The sequence below is a fragment of the Thamnophis sirtalis genome, unplaced genomic scaffold, assembly GCF_051295495.1.
Source record: "Thamnophis sirtalis isolate CommonGarterSnake01/CBP01778 unplaced genomic scaffold, rThaSir2_p1.2 scaffold_5, whole genome shotgun sequence".
Classification (NCBI taxonomy): Eukaryota; Metazoa; Chordata; class Lepidosauria; order Squamata; family Natricidae; genus Thamnophis; species Thamnophis sirtalis.
In genome coordinates, this window is record NW_028261385.1 from 71,509,619 (window position 1) to 71,530,817 (window position 21,199).

The following is a 21,199-nucleotide window of genomic DNA, read 5'->3' on the forward strand; positions in this document are numbered from 1 at the left end:
ATCTAGCGAACATTTCTAATCAGCCAAAATTGACAGCAAGTATGAATCTGGAGATGTTGGCTGTATTCTGCTGAAGCACTCCTTTAGCCTTTAACTCCTCTTTAGTACAGAACAGTTTTTGTTTATAAATACAGAACTCTCCAGCAGCTTCGCATTTCTTCCTTACAAGGAATCTAAAAGTTCCTTGGATGTATTTCCCAACTGCAGTATTACTGCAGCAAATTACTGGAATATATTAAGAAAGTAATTCTCCAGACAAATTAGCTTAACAGCAAGCTATGTTAAAAATGTTGAATTTTAATTTAGATGTATGAAAGTAAAGTAAAAGAGAAAGGGAGAAATAAGGTCTCTGTTCATAAATCCTAATAGATTTATGTTTCCTTCTTTTCTTCTATGAGGAAATTTTATGTTAAGATCTCATAGCCATGTATGGTACACATAAAAATAGTTTTATAGAAACACACACACACACACACAAACACACACACAAGACACACTCTCATTACAAACAATTTGATCTTGCCTTTTGAGTGGCAATCTTTTTAGGCATGGCAAGACAAGCTTTCTTAACCTCTGCATTAAGGAACAGGAAAAGCAGATGAAATCTATTCTTTTTAAATCAGGATTTCTTAGCCTGATTTATTTATTTGGAAATGCAACTCTTGCACTTCAAATAAATGTGCTTAGACCTGCAATCTTATTTAGGTGATTTAAAGAAAGGCATGGATTACTGAATTTCAACCATGGAAAGCTCTGTACTTGCCAATGCTTATCCTTGAACCATGAGATAGATAGCATAATAAGAGTTACAGAGCCTGTAAATATATAAAGACTCAAAATGAAGCCCTAAGAAAGTTTGGAGTCACTTGTTTGTGGGGTGGGTGGTCATAACAATATGATGAAATAAAATAAATAAATAAATTATTAGATTTATGGTTTAAATTCATGGTTTAAAACCTTGGCATAGCATTGGTGATCTCAGCCAAGGAGAGATGTCATGTGAGATGCGATGGTAGTAAACAGGGCATTTTGAAATAAAAAAGAACAAGGGACAGAGGTAAAAGTGGGAGCAGCAACAAAACGTAGAATTCTCAATACAGGTTCTCTTTGTGATCTTCCTGGAATCTCTCTTTCCAATGAGGATTTTTTTGAGGAGGAGGGACAGCACTTTTAGAGTTTAAAAAAAAAAACATTTGAAAAACTTCTCCCACCTTTATCGATTCTGCTTTGCTACCTATGATAAGGTGACCAGATGTCCCGCTTTTGGCGGGACACCCCCGCTTTTTAATGCATTTTCCTGCGTCCCGCACGCTTTTTTAAAAAGCACGCTTTTTTTGGCGCTCGCAGCTCCCGCCCATCAGCTGCTAGCTTGCTGGGCTGGCTCATCGTTCTGTTCTCTATCCTACCTACCTACAAATTTAAGCCAGCCCAGCCTGCCGCTTACTGATTGGATTGGCCTGGACTCCAGCCAATCAGTGAGCTGGCTGGGATGGAAAACGCGGCGTGCTTAAAGTTTTCCATCCCAGCCAGCTCACTGATTGGCTGGAGTCCGCTTAGCATGCCGCATGAGTCCCCCGCCCATCCGTTGCCGCTCGCATGGGTGGGGTAGCGTAGCGAGTGAGCTGGGAGCGAGCTCGCCTTTCCAGCTCCACTTCCGGACAAGCTGTGGGAAAACCTCTGCGAAAAGTGCCACCTGGGGCCGCCGCTTCTTCTCCGAACTCAGAGTAAGTGACGGGCGGGGCGAGTGAGCGGGGGGGGGTGGCGGGATCGCCGCCCACTGCACTGCAGCTGACTCACCCCGGGCCGGGCGGGCTGGGAGGCTCTGGGCGTCCGGGCGGGAAGAGCGCAGAGAAAGGCAGAGCGGCGCTCGACGCGACTCTGCTATTTCTGCTGGAGGAGTCCCTAGATAGGGAAGGCGGGTGGCGAGGCAGAGCAAGGGAGCGCAAACGGCGGATCCCGGGCTCATATGCAGAGGGAGCTCTCCAGGCACAGGAGCGCTGTAAAAGTGCTCCGCTCATGCACCCACCGGGACAGAGCACGCTCGCTCGCTCGCTCCAGCCCTGCCTGCCGGCACGACTTTGAAGTGTTGGCTTGCTGCTTGCCTTCCACGTCGGCCCGCGCGGAAGGCAATCCAGCCCTTTCAAAGTCATGCCGGCAGTTTAGAACTCGCCCGCCATTCAGCGAAAGATGTTTCGCTGAATGGCGGCCGAGGGGCACGCTAAAGTGCCGGCATGAGTTTGAAGGGCTGGCTTGCCGCTTGCCTTCCACGTCGGCCCGCGCGGAAGGCAATCCAGCCCTTTCAAAGTCATGCTGGCAGTTTAGAACTTGCCCGCCATTCAGCAAAACATCTTTCGCTGAATGGCGGCCGAGGGGCACGCTAAAGTGCCGGCATGAGTTTGAAGGGCTGGCTTGCCGCTTGCCTTCCATGTCAGCCCGACGAGCCATGTAGATCCCTTCTTCTTTTCCCCCCCTCCCTCCTTCCTTCCTCTCCTTTCCACTCCTTGCAACTGGCGGCGGCGAAATCGTAGTGATCTGAAGGGTTTGATGGCTGGCACAATGAAGGTCTTCTTCATCTCCTTTACCTCTGCAGCGTCCCCCATTTTCCTCCCCTCCCACACCCGCAGAGCCTCTTCCCCTCCCCTCCCCCTATAAGGGATCTGCAACCCATGCGGGAAGTTTGGGGGCGGTCAGCGGTCCCCCAAGGACCGCTCTCCTCGCGTCGCCGCTTCTTCTTCTGCCCCGGCCTTCCCAGTTAGCTTGCTTGAAGCTCCGAGGAGGCGGAAGGAGGGTCGCAGGAGTGGAAGTGGGGGGAGGTCTCCCCGGCCGGGAAGAGCTGAGAGGCTGCCGGCCCCTTTCGCAGGAAAGTTAACTTTTCTTGGCGAAATCCTGCCCCCCCCTGCGTGGGTGAGTGGTCGGCTGTCCTCTTCCTGTAAGCCGCCCGGAGTTACCTGTGTGTGAGGTGGGCTGCCCTATGCATTTGTGTGTGTGCGCTGGAGAGAGAGTGAAAAAGAGAGGGAGAAATAATTATATTAATTAGATAGATCAATCTTTCTCCACCTTGGAGACTTGAAAGTGTGTGGACTTCAACTCCCAGAAAGGGAGTTGGGAGAAAGGGAGAAAGGAGGAGAGAATGAAAGGAAGATGGGGGAAAGAAGAAAGAGGTAAGGAGAGGAGGATGGAAAGGAGAGAAAGAGGGGGAGAGAGGGTAGAAAGGGGAAGAGGAAGAGCAGGAGTAGGAGAAAAGTAAGGGAAGAAGGAAGGAGAGGAAGAAGGAGGAAAGTAGAGAAGGGAGGGAGGGTGAAAAGAAAGAGCTAAGGAGAGGAGGATAGAAAGGAGAGAAAGAGGGGGAGAGAGGGTAGAAAGGGGAAGAGGAAGAGCAGGAGTAGAAGAAAGGTAAGGGAAGAAGGAAGGGGAAGGAGAGGAGGAAGGAGGAAAGTAGAGAAGGGAGGGAGGGAGAAAGGAAAGGGAAATGAAAGGAGGATGGAAGGGAGAGAAAAGGAAGGAGAGAGGGTAGGAAGGGAAAGAGGAAGAGCAGGAGCAAAGGAGAGGTAAGGGAAGAAGGAAGGGGAAGGAGAGGAGGAAGGAAGAAAGTAGAGAAGGGAGAGAGGGTGAAAAGAAAGAGGTAAGGAGAGGAGGATGGAAAGGAGAGAAAGAGGAGGAGAGAGGGTAGGAAGGGGATGAGGAAGAGCAGGAGTAGGAGAAAGGTACAGGAAGAAGGAAGGGAAAGGATTGCAGGAAGGAAGAAAGTAGAGAAGGGAGGAAGGGAGAAAAGAAAGGGAAAATAAGGTGGTGTTATAACAGGAGGAAGGGATGGTAAACAAAGCAACCCAAACTGTATATTATAACCTATTAAATGAAATAATAAATGTATAAGAATGATAAATGTTAAAACACTTGTAACCAAATGACATGCTATATGTGATGATGGGTTTTTTTGTTTTTGTTTTGTTTTGTTTTTATTGTTGTGGGTATGTGTCGTCTATGTAACAAAAAAAAATAAAAAAAGTTGATAGGCAAGAGGAAGGAGGAAGGAAGGAAAAAAGAAAAAGAGGGAGAGAGGAAAGAAGAAAAGATGGAACTAGAAAGGAAAGAAGGGAGGGAGGGAGGAAAGGGGAAGACAGAGAAAGAGCAGAAAGACAGAGAAGGTGAAGGTAGATAGGCAGAAAGAAGGAAGAAGGAAGAAATAGGAAAGGAGGGAAGGAGGAAGGGACAGAAGCGAAGAGGAAGAGAGAAATGGAAAGAGCAGAAAGACAGAGAAGGTAGATAGGCAAAAGAAATGAAGCTGAAAGAATGGAAGGAGGAAGGAAGAGAAAAAAGGAGGAACGGAGTGAGTGAGGAAAGAAGAGAGGATGGAAGGAGAAAGGAAGGAAGAGAGGGAAAGAGCAGAAGACAGATAAGGTGAAGGTAGATAAGCAAGAGGAATGAAGGAAGAAGTGAGGAGTCTCGAGGAGGGGGAAAACATTTAGTGACCAAAGTTACAATGGCATTGAAAAAAGTGACTGATGACCATTTTTCACACTTAGCGACCGTTGCGACCATTTTTCACACTTAGCGACCGTTGCAGCATCCTCATGGTCACGTGATCAAAATTTTGTTTGGCAACAGATTTGTATTTATGCTGGTTTCAGTGTCCTGGGGTGACCTTTTGACAAAAAAATTTTTTTTTAATCAAGCCCCCCCCCCCCCCCCCCGGTCAAAGGCGTCCCTCTTTTCCAATCTGAAAATCTGGTCACCTTAACCTATGATTAATTCCAAATTTATACACCCTGTAAAGCAGTCTATTACTTAAAACACAATTGCCAAGGGTATATGCATTGTACAGTTTGTATCATTACAATATCTGACCATGTGAATCCTCACTACATAGTTAAGAGTGAAACTGTACCAATCTACTATTGGCTTACAAAAGTGTAACTATTCAGGTTTTTCCACCAGTTTGAAGTGATTTCAGGTAATACATGTAAGAGTTAATTCAGGTAATACATGAAAGGCATGATGTCTCTGGTCAGAACTAGCTGTATCCCTGGCCTGTCCCCCTTCCCAAGAACAGAAGTGGTCTCCAGATATAAATGAAGGCCAACCAATGGGTGAAGTCTTTAACTCTCCCCACACTCCAAGCAGGGCTGCAAAGCCACAAAAGTTGGGGACCTCTGATATACAGAATATCTTTTTCTTGCAAGTGTAAAAGTAATTTATCTCTGTTTACCTGTGGCTCCCTCTCATGTTTGCTGGGATCTTTTTCATAGCTCTCCGCATAGATTCTAAGGGTGGCTCGCACATGGCTTGAAGCACTTAATCTAAAGATGAGTCTGGAAGCATCAGTGAATATAATCCTCAACCCCTGTAGAGCAAGTAAATATTGTAAAAGCATGGACACAGAATTCTTGAGAACAATAATTTGCTAATGTAAATGTTACTATACTGTAGCATTTAAGAATTGATTTGCAACAATAACTAATTTTATTATTCAACAGAAGAACATAATTTTCATACTTATTCTATATATCTGTACAATTGGAATTGTTTGACTTGTCTGCTAATTAAAATAGAAATGATTCGTGTTATGCTTACTGTTTGGGTCTTGGAGATATTTTCCATTAATAAAATTGTCACATTTATAATTGCAAAAGTTAAAAATAATGCACATTTCTATTTCCCTTCCCATGTTTGGAATCCAAGCAAATCTACTTGTTGCTGCTGGCAGTGAAGAATAAAGCAAAAGATTATGCAAATTCTCAATTATCTTCCTTAGTGTTGTCCTGGTTTTTACCAATTATTTCTCTTTCAATGATGTCATGTTATGTGGGGAAAAAAATCTTCTGGACATACCTGCCTTTTGGTCACAGTGCCATCTACGGGATCCACATATTCAAAGTTAGTTGCTTTCTGCACAGTGTAAACATGGCTTCCAACAGCAAACTGTTGATTAGTGAAAGATTTGTCAGTGATCAAGGCTTCCAGGTCTCTCATTATGTAGTATGCCGTTCTAGGATCCAGTGCTTCATAATCAAATCTTACATTGCAAAAAAGAGAAGAAATATGTGAAAAGTTCATATGTATTATTTATTTATGAACTCTATTACGGCTGCATTTATATGACTTGGCAGCTGACAGTTAATATGGGATAGAAACAGAATAAAAACAAAACCTGTAATTAAACCTGAAAACATAAGAAGTATCAACCAAGTTTTCCACAATAGCTGAGAAACAGCTCACCCACACTATCAAGTCTCCAATTTGATGGGGGGGGGTGGACTAGATGGCCTACAAGGTCCCTCCCAACTCTTGTTAAATCTGTTAAATTTTGTTGGCAAAGCTAAATTTTAGTATTTTGTGGACAGCCAGAGGTTTGGAGAAATCTTGGTGAGGTGGAAGGATGTTCTGAAGAGTGGGTGCCATGTCAGAAAATTAGAAATGTAATACAAACAAGTCAATTTTATATCTAGCCAAACACTTAGGTCTGAATCTGGTTCTGTGGGACACCTGCTGTAGTCCTTATCTACAGTGGTGGGTTTCAATTTATTTTACTACCAGTTGGTGCATGCTCGTGCGATGTTTCTGCACCGGGTGGCCGGAGCCTCCCACCGCTGCCACTACTGGTTCATCCAATCCGGGGCAAACCGGCAGAAACCCATCTCTGCTTATCTAGCTGGGAACAGATGAATGAAAGTTTTGCTAGTTTGGAAAATAGTGGGAAATCCATAGCTATATATTATATTTATATTGCCAGCTGATGCATCCCACCGATTTTACCAGACCTATGGTTCCAGGTATGATGACATAAACCAGGGATGTCCAATCTTAGCAAGTTTAAGACTTGTGGACTTCATCTCCCAGAATTCCTCAGCCAGCCATATAATTATGGGAGTTGAAGTCCAGTTTTAAAGTTGCCAAAATTGGACACCTTGGTATAAATGACACAACTACAACTTTAATGTCATAATTATGGGACAATGTTTATCTATTTCATGATTTTCCTTTTATAATAAAATGCAAAAAAAAGTTCAATGACATTAAATAATACATGGAAAAAACATCAACATTCTCAATATTTTTTTAGCTTTAGAATACCAATGTTGTCTGGGTTTGATTTTTTGGGAATATGCTGTTATTCATTTTTAAAATGTCTGAAAGTAAAACTCCATATGTGGGCTATAAATTAATAGCACACAAATTCCATCTGAATGCAGTTCACTTTACAATGATTACCACTTTTCCATGCTGCAGTAGAAACCAATATTGTAGTTTTTGCAAAAATTGAAATGATGGTTTGTGATTCGACACACCCACACTCATAATTGTAATTACTTTCATCATTATTTCTAAAGGTATAAAATAGACGTTGTAAAAACTTGAATTAAAATAGCTATTATTCTGCTGATAACTCTTCACCTGCAATAATAGTGACGGCCAAATTTTGTCCAGTGATCTCTAACAATTTCCTCCACGCCCTGCTTTCGAGCTGCCATAATTGAGAGCCAAATTAAAACAGCCCAAAGTCCATCTTTCTCTCGGATGTGGTCAGATCCTATGGAAAAAAGAGTAAACGTATTAAATGATAAGAGATAATCTCATTTGGATTGGAAACAGAGATGCTGCTATTCAGTGAATTGCTCAACTTCCCAAATATGTGAAAATATTTTTACTATATTAAAAGTACAGTAGGATTTGGAAAATTTGAGTTTTTTCTTATGCAGCATACATAAAACAACAAACTCAACTTCTTCAGACTGGTCCCTTTCCTAATCCTTTATTACACTTATTGATTGCATTTTAAAAATTCCATGCATTTTTTTACAAAAAAGAACAGTTTATCAATTAATTAGTATACAACCAGGTATATACCTCGTATGGTATGGAATCCCACAACATCCTCCCCAGGTGAGCTAACCACTTTATTTGCTGTTTTTGTATGTATTTGTATTTGTATGCATAATGTTCTTCCCAACCTCCAAAATGTTTCATATAGAATTTAGCAAGTTTTTATTGTTTGGGGTAAATGCCAATATATTGCTAATATAGAAACAAAATCTTTTTCTGTTGTATCAAAAAAATCTTCTAGACATCTTGTATTTGCTTTTGCTCAAAAAGTTCAGAATTAACAAAGGCTAATCTGATGTGGATATGGTGGCTCAGTGGCTAAGATGCTGAGAAAGATCGGCAGTTTGGCAGTTCGAATCCCTAGTACTGCGTAACGGAGTGAGCTCGCATTACTTGTCCCAGCTTCTGCCAACCTAGCAGTTCAAAACATGTAAAAAATGCAAATTGAAAAATGGGAACCATTTTGGGTGGGAAGTTAACAGTGTTCGACATTTAGTCATGCCCACATGAACATAGAGAGGTTTTGGACAGTGCTGGCTCTTCGCCTTTGAAACGGAGATGAGCACCGCCTCCTAGAGTCGGGAACGACTAGCACATATGTGTGAAGGGAACCTTTACCTTTACCTAAACTGATGTACAGAGATTTCATTAACATATGAGACCGGATAAGGGTGAAGGTAGATATTTGCCACTATTGCAAATATGAGACTTGAGTCTATGTTTAATACATTCAACAGAAATTTATTTGATAGTGTTTTTAGAGTTGTGAAATGGAGTAGGTGCTGTAGTTTAACAATGCAGAAAGTCCTCAACTTACAACAGTTCATTTAGTGGTCATTCAAAGTTAAAATGGCTCTGAAAAAAGTGACATGACCCTTTTTCACAGTTACAACTTTGTAGCATCCCCATGATCAGATGATCAAAATTCAGAATCTTGACAACTGGTTCATATTTATGACCATTGCTGTGTCCCAAGGTCATGTAATCCCCTTTTGCGACCTTCTGACCAGCAAACCCATTGGGGAAGCACGATTCACTTAACAGCCGGGTTACTAACTTATCAATTGCAATGATTCACTGCACAACTGTGGCAAGACAAGTTGTAGAATGGGGCAAAGTTCACTTAACAAATATCTAAATTAGCAATAGAAATTTTGGGCTCAATTGTGGTTGTAAGTCAAGGACTACCTGCATTCAGAAATGCTTTCAGACTATTAATCTTACCAGTGCCAAAACTTTCTTCTCCACAGAGAGAGCATCGACCAGAATCCATCAGATTTGAGAAGAACCTCCAACCTGCCGGTGTTTCATATACAGGTACTTTCATTGATTTTGCAACCCTAAAAAAAAAAATACAACGTATTTTATTGATATACTATAGTTTTTTGAATATATGGATATAGAATTATGTAAATGCATTCATTTTAAGTAAAGCCATGGATTAAAAACTGGATTCAGGTTCTGTACTAAGTGCCACTTAGTACAGTTGTTTAAAAGAAGTATTTCTTAGAAGAACAAAATGCTATATTCCCCTGAAATTTTTTCCCCTTCAAACATTTTTTCCCAAATAATTTGAAGTTTACAAATATTGTAAAGTAGCAGATGTTGTAAAAAGGGACAAGTTAGATTTTCAGTAATTCCCTTTTTAAAATTTTCTGTTCTTTCTTTTTTTCTTTTTCAGGTATTTTAATCCTTATTAAATTTTCTTTATTTATCTAATTATTTTCTTTATAATGTCTCTCTGTGTGTGTTGGTGATTTCCAGGCTTTCAATTGCATTAAATGAGAATAATCAAACACAATTAAATTTTACTTAGTTATTCCCCCCTCCCTTCCTTTGTCTCTCTCACACACACAACTTTAACATACAGATACACAGATTAACTGAAATGCCAGCCAGCCTCATGTGCCTTTTTGTTATAATCAATATCTCTAGTATATTTTTCTCATTCTTTCAATGTAAGAATCCTTGAAATAATTTCAGCTATCGTGAAACTCTACATATTGCTTGACTATACAATTCATTTCCAACTTACACAATTTATGATTTACAATGTTTACAACATCAGCAAACCAGGTTGTGACACTGCCAGTACTAGCATTTCAAAGAGCAAGATTTTATTTTAAATCATGACCTAGGATTTCAATGGAAAGTAATTGAAAAACGCTGCTCTATATCCTAGAAATCAGGATATAATAAATTATGTCCACAAAATTAAATTATAGATTACATATATATTAGCTGAGGAATTATTTGGAATAAGTACTATAGTTAATAATTTTAACTTTAAATAAGATACTTTAATTTATGTGTAATTAGCTCTGGTACAAGATCTGTATTGTGAGAGAAAATTATGATCATTGATTTAGTGCAACTTGAAATTCAAAATGTTAGCTAGCTATTTCCATCCAGGAAGCTTGTTTTCAAATTAACCTAAGATGAAGTGTGCAGTCCTTTTTGTACCATTTTTAATGCCAATAATACCCAATAATTGCAACTTTCAGATGTTTTTCATACACCAAAATAGCTATAATTGCTTGTTACTTATGTACAGAAAAATGCACATATTTCCAGAAGAATATATTTTGATCTTGATGAATAAAGCAAATAGTTTTTTGTATCTTTAGAAAATTTAATTTTATTTAATTTGTTATTTTCACAGTGTGTTTACAATATAAAACAAAAACATTAGCATAAATTTCACAAGTGCTACCATATCTGGGTTGCAATAAGCCAGATGACCGCTAAATAGCGCCAAACCAGTTTACAATAACTTTGCTGCCTTAATAATGATTGTTAAAGATTTGCAGCCCTACAGTAATAAGGAAGTCATAAGCCTATCGTAGCCCTACAGTAATAAGGAAAATATTGTAGAATGAATTTGCTTTATTCTCTTCCCACAGACATAAATTTTCAAACTGTTGCAGCTTTCCACAGTCTTGGCATTTAATTCCCTAAATCTGAAATGGAGAAGGCAGTCACAGAGAATCCACAAGCAAACCAGCTAAAATAAATATCCTCTGCCCCCCCCAAAAAAAACAAATTCAAAAAGTCAGTACAAAAGACATTAGGAGTGAAACATGAAAGTAGTATCTATTCAAAATAAATATTATAAACTTGACATACAATGCCTTGCCAGCTTTCAAATCTCTTGTTTGTTGAGTATTACTATATGGTTGACACATTAACAAACAAAATTAACTTAAGGTCAGTGGTGGGTTGCAGGCGGTACGCCCCAGTATGGGTGTACCGGAGCCAGCCCGGAGCACCGGATATCGTTCCAGTATGGTGCTCCGGAAAGCCCACCCAGCCACCCACCCTCACTACTTACCTGTGCTTTAAGCCTTTGCCGCTTCTGTGCACGGTGCGTATGGCGCCTGCGCGATGTTCCACCCAACAGTTGGAGAGTCGCGGAGGCTTGCAAAAGCATCGCAGGCAAGTACGACGCATGTGTGCGCTGCATGTATGTGCACGCAAGCCATGTGCGTGCATGTGAGTGACGCCGGGGCAATTCCAACCGTACCGGTTGGAACAGAATCCGGAACCCACCACTGCTTCAGGTAGTCCTCAACCTATGACCACAACTGAGCCCAAAATTTATGTTGCTAAATGAGAAATTTGTTAAGTGAATTTTGCCCTTTTTTTTATTCTTCTTGCCACAGTGGTTAAGTTAGTAACATGGTTGTTATGTGAATCTGGCTTCCCCATTGACTTTGTTTGTTGGAAGGCCACAAAAGTTGATCACAGGACCTGCAATGGTCATAAATATGACTCAGTTGCCAAGATATGAATTTTGTTCAGGTGACAATGGGGATGCTGCAATGGTTGTAAGTGTGAAAAACAGTCATAAGCCACTTTTTCAGTGCCTTTGTAACTTCAAACAGTCACTAAATGAACTGTTGTAAGTCAAGGACTACCTATACATTATGTTCTAGGGGACCAAGCCAGTGTGGCATTCAAAAATTGTGACAGAAAACATCCAACATTCCTATTCCTTACAATATCATAGATTATCCTTCTGAACAGATGGGAATACATTTTTAATAGATAAGATCTCTGGAACTACAGAGAGAAATATATTGTCTGAGTTTTTTCATAGTTAGAACGTGATGGTTCATCTAATTAACTATGATTTGTTAAACTATTCACCCCAGATAAGTTGCCGTTACAATATCAAATATCAAATTAAAATCATTACAGGATAATATTATTCTCTTTCATGGCATATTAGGCAACCTGTGGCCTATTAGGTCATCCTTTCAGAGATATTTTCTAGATATAGAAATAAAATGCAGTGGGCATAGAAACAATGTCCAACTTCTTGAAGGCTTCCCCACTGAGGTTCCCAAAAGGAAACTCAGCGAGAAGCCTGCAAGAAGTTGGGCATTGCTTCCATTTCTGATGCTCTTTTGAACCTTCATGGTTATTAGAAATCCTTCTTTAGAAGATCAGCAATCTTCTTCCCTCCCTTCCTTATCCCTCTTATCTTCCTCCCTCCCTCTCACTCTCTTTCTCTTCCTCCTTAGAATTCCTGCCATCTTTTTCCATTTACTTTGTCTATGGTAAGCTTCTAGGGAGAAAATCAATGGGAAAAATCAGCAAAATGTTGCAGGCTGAAGGCCAGCAGTCAGGTAAGTCACTGCTGCTTTGTAGGGAAGGGAGAAAGGAGGTGCATTGGGGTGTGATCCAGCAATTGTACATGGGACTATATAAGGAGTGGTGAGGTCAGGGAGGATATGCAAGGATGTACAAGGTGTACCACATGGTTGAGGAAGGTGCAGGGGGCGGGAGGAGCATGAATTGGGGAAATGTACAGGGCTGTTATAGGCCAGAAAAGGTACACTGGGTTCCTTTCCCCCTGTTTCTCCTTTCTTCTCTATTCTTCCTTTCCTTTTTTTATTTCTTACCCTTTTCCTCCCTCCCCATTCTGTACATTAGCCCATTTGAGGTACCTTGTTCCCACTATGATACATTATTTTGCCCTGTTAAATAACATGGCAATGAGAGTTTTAGTAGTATACAGATAAATCAGTGATGGGTTGCTAATTTTTTTACTACCAGTTTGGGCATGCTCGCTCGTGCAAGAAGCATGCGCAGAAGCATCTGGGCGGGGCCTCCCGCCGCCACTACTGCCGGTTCTCCTGATCCAGGCTGAACCAGGAGCCACCCACCTCTGAGATAAATGTGTAAAGAGACCTATGAAATTAAAAAAAATGATTTGAAAGAAGAAGCCAGCTAATTTTACTGGGCCAAGAAATGGAAAATGTTAAAAACAGTTTAGTCAAAGAAATGTACTTATCTTCAAATGTACTTAACCCTCGAAGTTTCAACTGTTTCATCTTAGGTCAAAAGGAGTGTAATACAGAAGATTTAAGAGAGTTTTATGTGATATGTTCCAGAACAGAATGGGAGTATAACCAAGAACATATGTGAGAGCAGTACAGAACCATGATAAGGCATTTGACAATTTTTGCAGCCTGCATATTTTTTAAATACTTCAAAAGTTACTGACGTTACTATAGAATTCAGTGAAGGTTTTACCTCAAAGTATATGCAAAGACAGCAGTTTATTTTGTCAAACTTTGCAATAATGTGTAAGCCAAGACACAAACCACAAAAATGCTATCTTGTATAAAGAACTTGGATGGTAATTTTCTCTGTTGTTCTGGAGATCTTATCTAAGATTTCTCAACTTAAAAAAAAAACCAACTCTTTTCCTTTCTATTTGAAGCGTTAATCCCCGGACCTTGTACTTTTCATATGATCCTAACAGTAAAAAAGTGGCAGGTCTATGAAATACATGTTTGGTTTCTGGATATTTTCACTCTGCAGGCACTGACTTCCCTTAAAAGGCATCAAGTATATATACCAAGAGTAGAACCAAGCAACTGCCAATATCCCATATATGGTAAGCACTGCAGCTGCTACTCCCATTATTTTGGATTTATGTGCAAAAAATAAAATAAAATAAAATAAATAAAACTCTGGAACTGCAGCTTTGACCTAGCAAACAGATAAAAAGGATGCTTCAGAAAGATAAGAAACAAAATGACTAAATGGCCTTCTTGGATAAAATGGAAGAGAGTTCAGTAAATCAGTGTTTTTCCAATTGCTTTCTTACATGTCTACTGATGGCTCAGCTAATTCAGACTTGTAAACAAAGCCACATGCTAGAAACTAGTTGTTTAAGAGAACCAGATATAGGCTGCAGAAATCTGAATGATTGTTAGAAGACAAGGGAGGGCTCATTTCTTTCTGTATATTTTTGTTGCCATTTAATATTTGGCTGGATTTTCAGAGCCCAGACCAAATAATCTGCACATTTTAAATGCAGCATATCCATTATTTCAATTAAAGAAATCTTACTTTATTTTATAAATTGCATCCACGACACTGCAAATAAATCTATTTGTTCAGTTAAAATATTCACTATTTTGAAAGATTCCCTGACTTCAAATGCAGGGGTCCGCATCCTCCGATCCGTGGACTGGCACAAGTCCAGGGCATGCCAGAAACTGGGCCACACCAACAAGTGAAGCCCCAGCCACAGAATGCAATTGGCACCCAAAACTACGTCCCCTCCAGTCCTTAGAAAAACATCTCTCCACAGAACCAGTCCCAGGTGTCCAAAAGGTTGGGGGCCACTGTTCTAGTATATTTCTATAAGCATTTCTCTATTTTATTTCATGCATATGACCCATCTGTCTCACCAAAGCAACTCTGGGTGGCAAAATACTTCAAAATTTAAAACAGTGACATCAACAATTATAAGAACACGCATCACATAATCAAAACTAAAACCTCAGAATAATAACAAATCCCAGGGGCTGCACATACTTTCCAACCTCCATACCAGAGCACTGCCAAGTCCTGAAAGCTTTCTGAAGGCCAGCAGATAAGGGGCCGTTCTGATCTTGGGTGAAAGGTGTTCTAGAGGGCAGATGTCATAACAGAAAAGAAACACTTCCTGTATCCTGCAATATGTCATTTAATTTAATTGAGGGAACTGAAGCACACCACTGCTGCCAGATATAATAGGGCAGGTAATGGCAATTGGACAGAGACAGTCCTTCAAGTATCTTGGCCCCATGCCTTTATAGGTAACCACCAGTGCCTTTTGTTTGTTTCAACACAAACCCATTATGGTTGAATAAAGTGAACCCCTGCATAGTAAAAAAAAATTGTAACTATTCACAAGCAGTTTGAAACCAATCTATTACAATTTTGCTACCTGCAGATCTTTCTTCACATCTGAGTTTGTTGATTGCTTGTAAATCTAGTGATCACAAGAGAATTTCATGAGCACATTGATTCTTTCACTTTCTAGATGACCAACCAAGAATGCAACATGGAACATACAAGCAGTGTCCCACATCCTGAGATGTCATCAGTCATGGAAGATGAGAAGAATGAGAAGCTCCTTACTCCTGGGAATTAATAAATCACTTCTCTCTCCCAGTGCTATGCAGAAAAAACGAACAGATCTTTTAGAAAGAAATGATGCACCTTCCTTTTTCCAGGTATTTTTTCCCAGTTGTAAGAAATTTCCAACAGCAGAAGTGAAACAAAAGCATTTGGGGGAAGGGACTGCAAGGAAGTCTATTGCCTCTTCCAAGGCCCATCTACTTTTAAAACTGAATTCAACACCCTTGTGGTTCTTTTTTATAGCCAATTAAATCTGTGTTAACAATGAACTATTACAATTTATACCAGCTTTCCTGGAGATTCCCTGAAGTATTTATTGCTTGTTAATAGTGTATTTTCAGAATACTTCATTTGGCTAGTTCCTGGAATATTTTCAGACATATTTTTCTTCAATTTAGTCCCTGAAGTCACGGAAAATTACAATTGTGCCAAGGCAGCATTCATACAGTGTATTCTCTCTAATTCAAGTCAGATTGTTTTTGTACATGAAATGTTTAAGCAAAAACATATACCCATCACATGACTTTCTTTTGGAATAAATAACATGCAAAGTAAAGTAATGGAGTACAAAATAATAAGCAAAAGAAACTAAAGACATGCAAATACAAAAAAAATGCATTGCTGAATCTAGTTATGCCAACATAGTTATTATACCTCTCCATATATTCGTTCTACCCACATTTGCATATATTAATTATTCATTCACTTTTTCATCTTTGGTAGTGGACATTCTAACAAGGTTAGGTTTAGTTTTTTTGCCACTTATGTATAACTCACAATCCTTCATACCATTTTTCCTATCAAATGTAACTACCTTGGTCTTTGATATATTATTTTTCAAAGGATTAGTCTTTGGCTAAGTCTTTGGCACCACAACCATTCTTATATATTTTCCATAAATATTTTAATAACCAAGGGATGTTATATAACTACTCACTGCTCAAGACTGTTCATTAAACATTTTGTTTAGCCTCTTGAGTGCTTTACTTTCATCATATATTGCTCTTACCACATTCAACAAGCACCTTCAATTCTATATTTGTGTGCAACATTCCATAATTCAAGACTATCACCATTTCAAACACTTTCTCTTTAAAAAAAGATAACTATTCTTCACATTTAAACGTTTTTTAATGACTTGCTGAAGTTCAAAAAAACAGATCTGCACGCTCTCTGCAAAGCATAAAGTTGCACTGTACTTTCCAAATTTTGCTCATATCCATATGTGCACAGCGCACTTCTGGCACTTGCACGAACAGACCATGATCAGCGTACAAGTAGCGACGGTAAGAGCAACTCACCACTGGTTTAATGTAATTATCTGATTCACAAACCACCCAATCAATAAATTCTTCCAACCTGCTGAACACACATAATTTATCCAACCCACCCTATCCTTAGCCTAATTTAGTTTGTTGCATAAACCATACTAAAAAATTATAAACTTAGGCTTAATATAGTGGCCAGGTTTGTATAATCATTAAACTAAAATTAAGCTATTATCCATTATAATATTTGAACTGTGTATCTTTAGGGGATTAAAAACAGTATTTTCAGATCATGGCCCTTCATTAGAATTCCTACCATGGGAAGTGGGTTAAAGAAATCCCTTCCTTCCTTCCTTCCTTCCTTCCCTCCCTCCCTCCCTCCCTCCCCTCCCTCCCTCCCTCCCTCCCTCTGCTTTTCGGTATCAAAGGTTCAGTCTAGGACATGAAGGAAATGAAAAGAGGCCCAGGTCTCAGAGGAAGGCTACTGAATTAAAACTGCTCTAAATTCCCTGGAATTAATAACAAAATGGACCCCGCTGTTTACGAAGCCATTTGATTAGTTTTTGAGAAAAGTCATTAAAAATATTCATTTCACAACAGTCCTGCCATATCCAAACAAAAAGAAAGGATACTGGGAGGAAAAAAGCAGTGCCAAGTTAGACATGTCTGTGTAAATAATGATAACATGGAAACTTTCTTTTTGGTGGTGGAAGGAAAATATTTTACCCTTAGAAGAAAGGAGAAAAATAATTTTGAGTTCCTCAGAAATTCTGACGACTGAGCTCAATAGTACAATTTGCAAATGAGTTTTACCAAAGTCACTTCAGCAGAGCTAGTCATCTCAAAACAAAAGTGGAGAGCCATTTTGAATGTTTTCCTCAACCCCTCTGGCATACAAAAGTCCCAGTTAGTGACACAATTATATAATTAGAGTTAGTGTTTGATTTCTGGATAAGTTTAAAATACAAACTAAGCCCATCAAGCCCCATAGGGAATAAATAGCCCCAGTGTGCATGCTCTTTAAGGAAAAATGCAAAATCCATGCCTCACTGAGGATCAAAAGTTTGGTCAACAAATATTGTTCTGAGCTTATTCTAAGTCTTGGAAAATGGAGGTTGCACAGAGTTTACTAGCCAGGGATAGTCCATCCCTGCCATAAAGTCAAACAAGCTAAAAGCATCGGGCACTGAAGAAAGGGTTGAATAGACTACAGGGGGCCCTCGACTTACAACCATTCATTTAATGACGATGCAAAGTTACAACTGCATTGAAAAAAGTGACTTAGGATCGTTTTTTAGACATGGCCTTTGCAGCATTCCCCTGTTCACTGGATCAAAAATTGGGGGCTTGGCAACCTGTTTATAACAATTGCAGGGTTCTAGGGGTCATGTAATCACCATTTGTAACCTTCCTTTTTTTAAAAAAACTTCTTATTTTGTTTATGCAAACTTCACATCTTTGCAACACATTACACTTCTTTTACATATTTGTTGTAATTATTTTATCTGTACATATAGATCTTGTAGAACTATATATATATATGTACATTTATATTATTTCATACATCTTTTTTCTTCATTCTATATATAACATTCTATATATTCTAACAACCTTTATTACATTTGACTTGTTCTGTATCCATTTACTATTATTGATTTGCTACCGTGTATTTTATATTTCTATCTTTTAATCATTTTCTGGTTTTGTAGTTGTTTTTTCATTTGTTGATCTTTCTTCCTTTCTTTTTTGCTTTCCTGCTTTTCTCCCTCTTTCCTCTAGCCAAGGAGTCGGCAAACTTAAACACTCAAAGAGTCATTTGGACCCGTTTCCCACAGAAAACACCGGAAGCCACAAAGGTCCTAACCGGAAGCCCCCTGATCAATTCTGGAGCTGATCGGAAGTTCAGTTCCCCCACCTCCTCCTCCTAGCATAGCATACCTTTTCCTCTAGCTGTCATAACGGAAAGCCCTATAAATTGTGGAGACAACTGGAAAACCATCCCCTTGCCGTAGGGTCTTCTCCTGGCACACTGTGCTTCTCTCCACCCACCACCGAAAGCTCCTCTCAAAATTGTGGCGCTGACCGGTGAGGGAGGAAAGAGCCACATGCGGCTCCAGAGTTTGCTGACCCCTGCTCTAGCCAATTATACCATAAATTCCATTCAGAGTAATATCCAGATTCTTCTTTCTCTTTTAATTCTTTCATGAGCCTATCCATCTCTGCACATTCCAATATTTTTTATTACATTTTCTTCTGTAGGTGTGGAATTATTTGACAGTTTTGTGCAAATGTAATTCTCGCTGCTGTGATTATGTGTAGAATTAAGTATCTAATATTTTTTTCATAATTTCCTTTTATAATTCTTAACAGAAATAATTCCGGTTTTAGTTCAATTTGTTGCATGGTAATCTCCTCCAGCCAATCTTTTATTTTTTTCCAATATTTTTTCACAGATGCGCATGTCCACCACATATAGTGGTATGTTCCATGTTGTTGGTTGCATTTCCAACAGATAGGTGAGCACTCTGGAAACATTTTCGCAATTCTCCCTCGTGGGAGATGCCATCTGTAGAACATCTTGTACATGTTCTCTCTATATGCCGTTGCCATTGTTAATTTGTAATTTATTTCCCAAATTTTTTCCCATTTTGCCAATTCTATAGTATACTCAAAATTTGTCCCCTATGTTATCATCATTTCTTTCACCGTTTCTTCTTCCATTTTAAATTTTAATAATGATATATTTTTAATCAATTTTTATTTAGTTCTCTTTGGAATTTTATCCAGTTCTTGTGGCTCCTTATAAAATCCATCCCTTCCTCTGTCTTTTTTATACCTTGTCTGTATTTGTAAATACAGCCACCAGCCAATGTCTATTCCTTCGTCTTTCAATTCTTGCCTTGTTTTTAGTCTTTCTTGGTTATCTAATATGTCTTCATATCTTATTATCTTGTTTATGTCTAATATATTCGGGTATATCAGAACTTCTATGATGGATAGCCAGATTGGGATTTTGTTGTAATGTTTTGTTTTGATTTTTAACCATATTTGAAGTAGAACTTTTCTAATTAAATGTTTTTGGAAATAGCTATGGGTTTTGTCTTTCCCATCCCAGATAAAGGCAGGCCAACCCAGTTCCAAATTGTAACCTTCTATTGTTAGTAATCTTCTGATCCAGTCCCTTATTCAGATGAGAGCTGCTGCTTGATAATAAATGTCCCAATCAGGAAGTCCAAATCCTCCTTTTTCTCAATTGTTCTGTAACAATTTTAATTTATGTGTGGGTTTTTTCTTGACCAAATAAATTGTGCAATTAATTTGTTTAAATCTATGAAAAAGATTCTCCCTAAGCTAATAGGTACCACTTGAAATAAAAATATTTTTTTGGTAAGATATTCATTTTAACAATGGCAATTCTTCCCATTAATGATACTTGTAGTTTCTTCCAATTTTCCAAATCTTTCTTAATTTCTCAATCATATCATAATTGTCTTCCTTAATTGTTGATCATTTCCCTGTCAGCCAAATTCCTAAATATTTTACCTTTTTTACTATCTGCATTCCCATGTTTTCCTCTAATTCTTGCTCTTGTTTTTTTGGTGAAATTCTTCGTAATGATCTTTGTTTTGTTCTTGTTAATTTTAAGTCCCGCTATCCTACCAAATTCCTCTATTTTTTGGATTAATTTAATTTCTGATTTTAATGGTTCCTCTAATATAAATACCATATCGTCCGCGAATGCCTGTGTTTTATATTCCTCTTTTTTTATTTTTACCATTTGTAACCTTCCTAAATGTCTTCCGACAAGCAAAGTCAGTGGGGAAGCTAGATCCATTTAATAACAGCATGATTCACATAACAACCGCAGTGATTCATTTTACAATCAGGGCAAAATAGAGTCATAAAACGGGGTTCTGATTTGGTCATAAGTCAAGTACCACCTATATATAACAAAGATGATTCTTTAAACACTCATGTTTATCAGCAGATGAGATGTTTGTGTCTATTTAGACTTGAGTTCACACATCATGTACTTATGATTTGGTTTAACTATGCTTTGCTTACAAGAGCCCTGGTGGAGCAGTGGTTAGAATGCAGTACAGATAGTCCTTGACTTACAACAGTTCATTTAGTGACCGTTCAAAGTTACAAAGGCACTGAAAAAAGTGACATGAACATTTTTCACATGTTGCAGCATCCCCATGGTCATGTGATCAAAATTAAAATGCTTGGCAACTGACTCATATTTATGAAGGTTACAGTGTCCCAGGGTAATGTGAACACCTTTTGTGACTTTCTGACTAGCAAAGCCAGTGGTGGAACCAGATTCCTTTAACAACCATGTTATTAACTTAACAACTGCAGGAGTTCAGTGAACAACTGTGGCAAAAAAGTTCATTAAATGGGGCAAGACTCATTTAACAAATGTCTCGCTGAGCAACATAAATTTTGGGCTCAATTGTGATCGTAAGTTGAGGACTACCTACACTATATTGCCAAAAGTATCTGCTCACCCATCCACATAATCAGACTGTTGTCAGCGAATATTTTTGGCAATATAGTGTATATTGCAGGGCTAACTTACCGCTCGTTCCCAGGATTTCGATCCTGACTGGCTCAAAGTTGATTCAGCCTTCTATCCTTCCAAGGTCAGTAAAATGAGGACCCAGGTTCTTGTAGGCAAT

At 39.0% G+C, this 21,199-nt stretch overlaps 1 protein-coding gene across 1 annotated transcript in view; it reads right to left on the reverse strand.

The window, feature by feature from the left end:
* Positions 1–21,199, reverse strand: part of PGM5 (phosphoglucomutase 5) — a 60,354-nt gene that overhangs the window by 10,053 nt on the left and 29,102 nt on the right. The window contains exons 7-10 of the mRNA XM_014057785.2: positions 9,046–9,161; positions 7,393–7,528; positions 5,830–6,013; positions 5,207–5,341 (exon numbers count right to left, since the gene is read on the reverse strand). Of these exons, the coding sequence (XP_013913260.2) occupies positions 5,207–5,341; positions 5,830–6,013; positions 7,393–7,528; positions 9,046–9,161 (571 nt within the window). The remainder of the gene's footprint in view (positions 1–5,206; positions 5,342–5,829; positions 6,014–7,392; positions 7,529–9,045; positions 9,162–21,199) is intronic.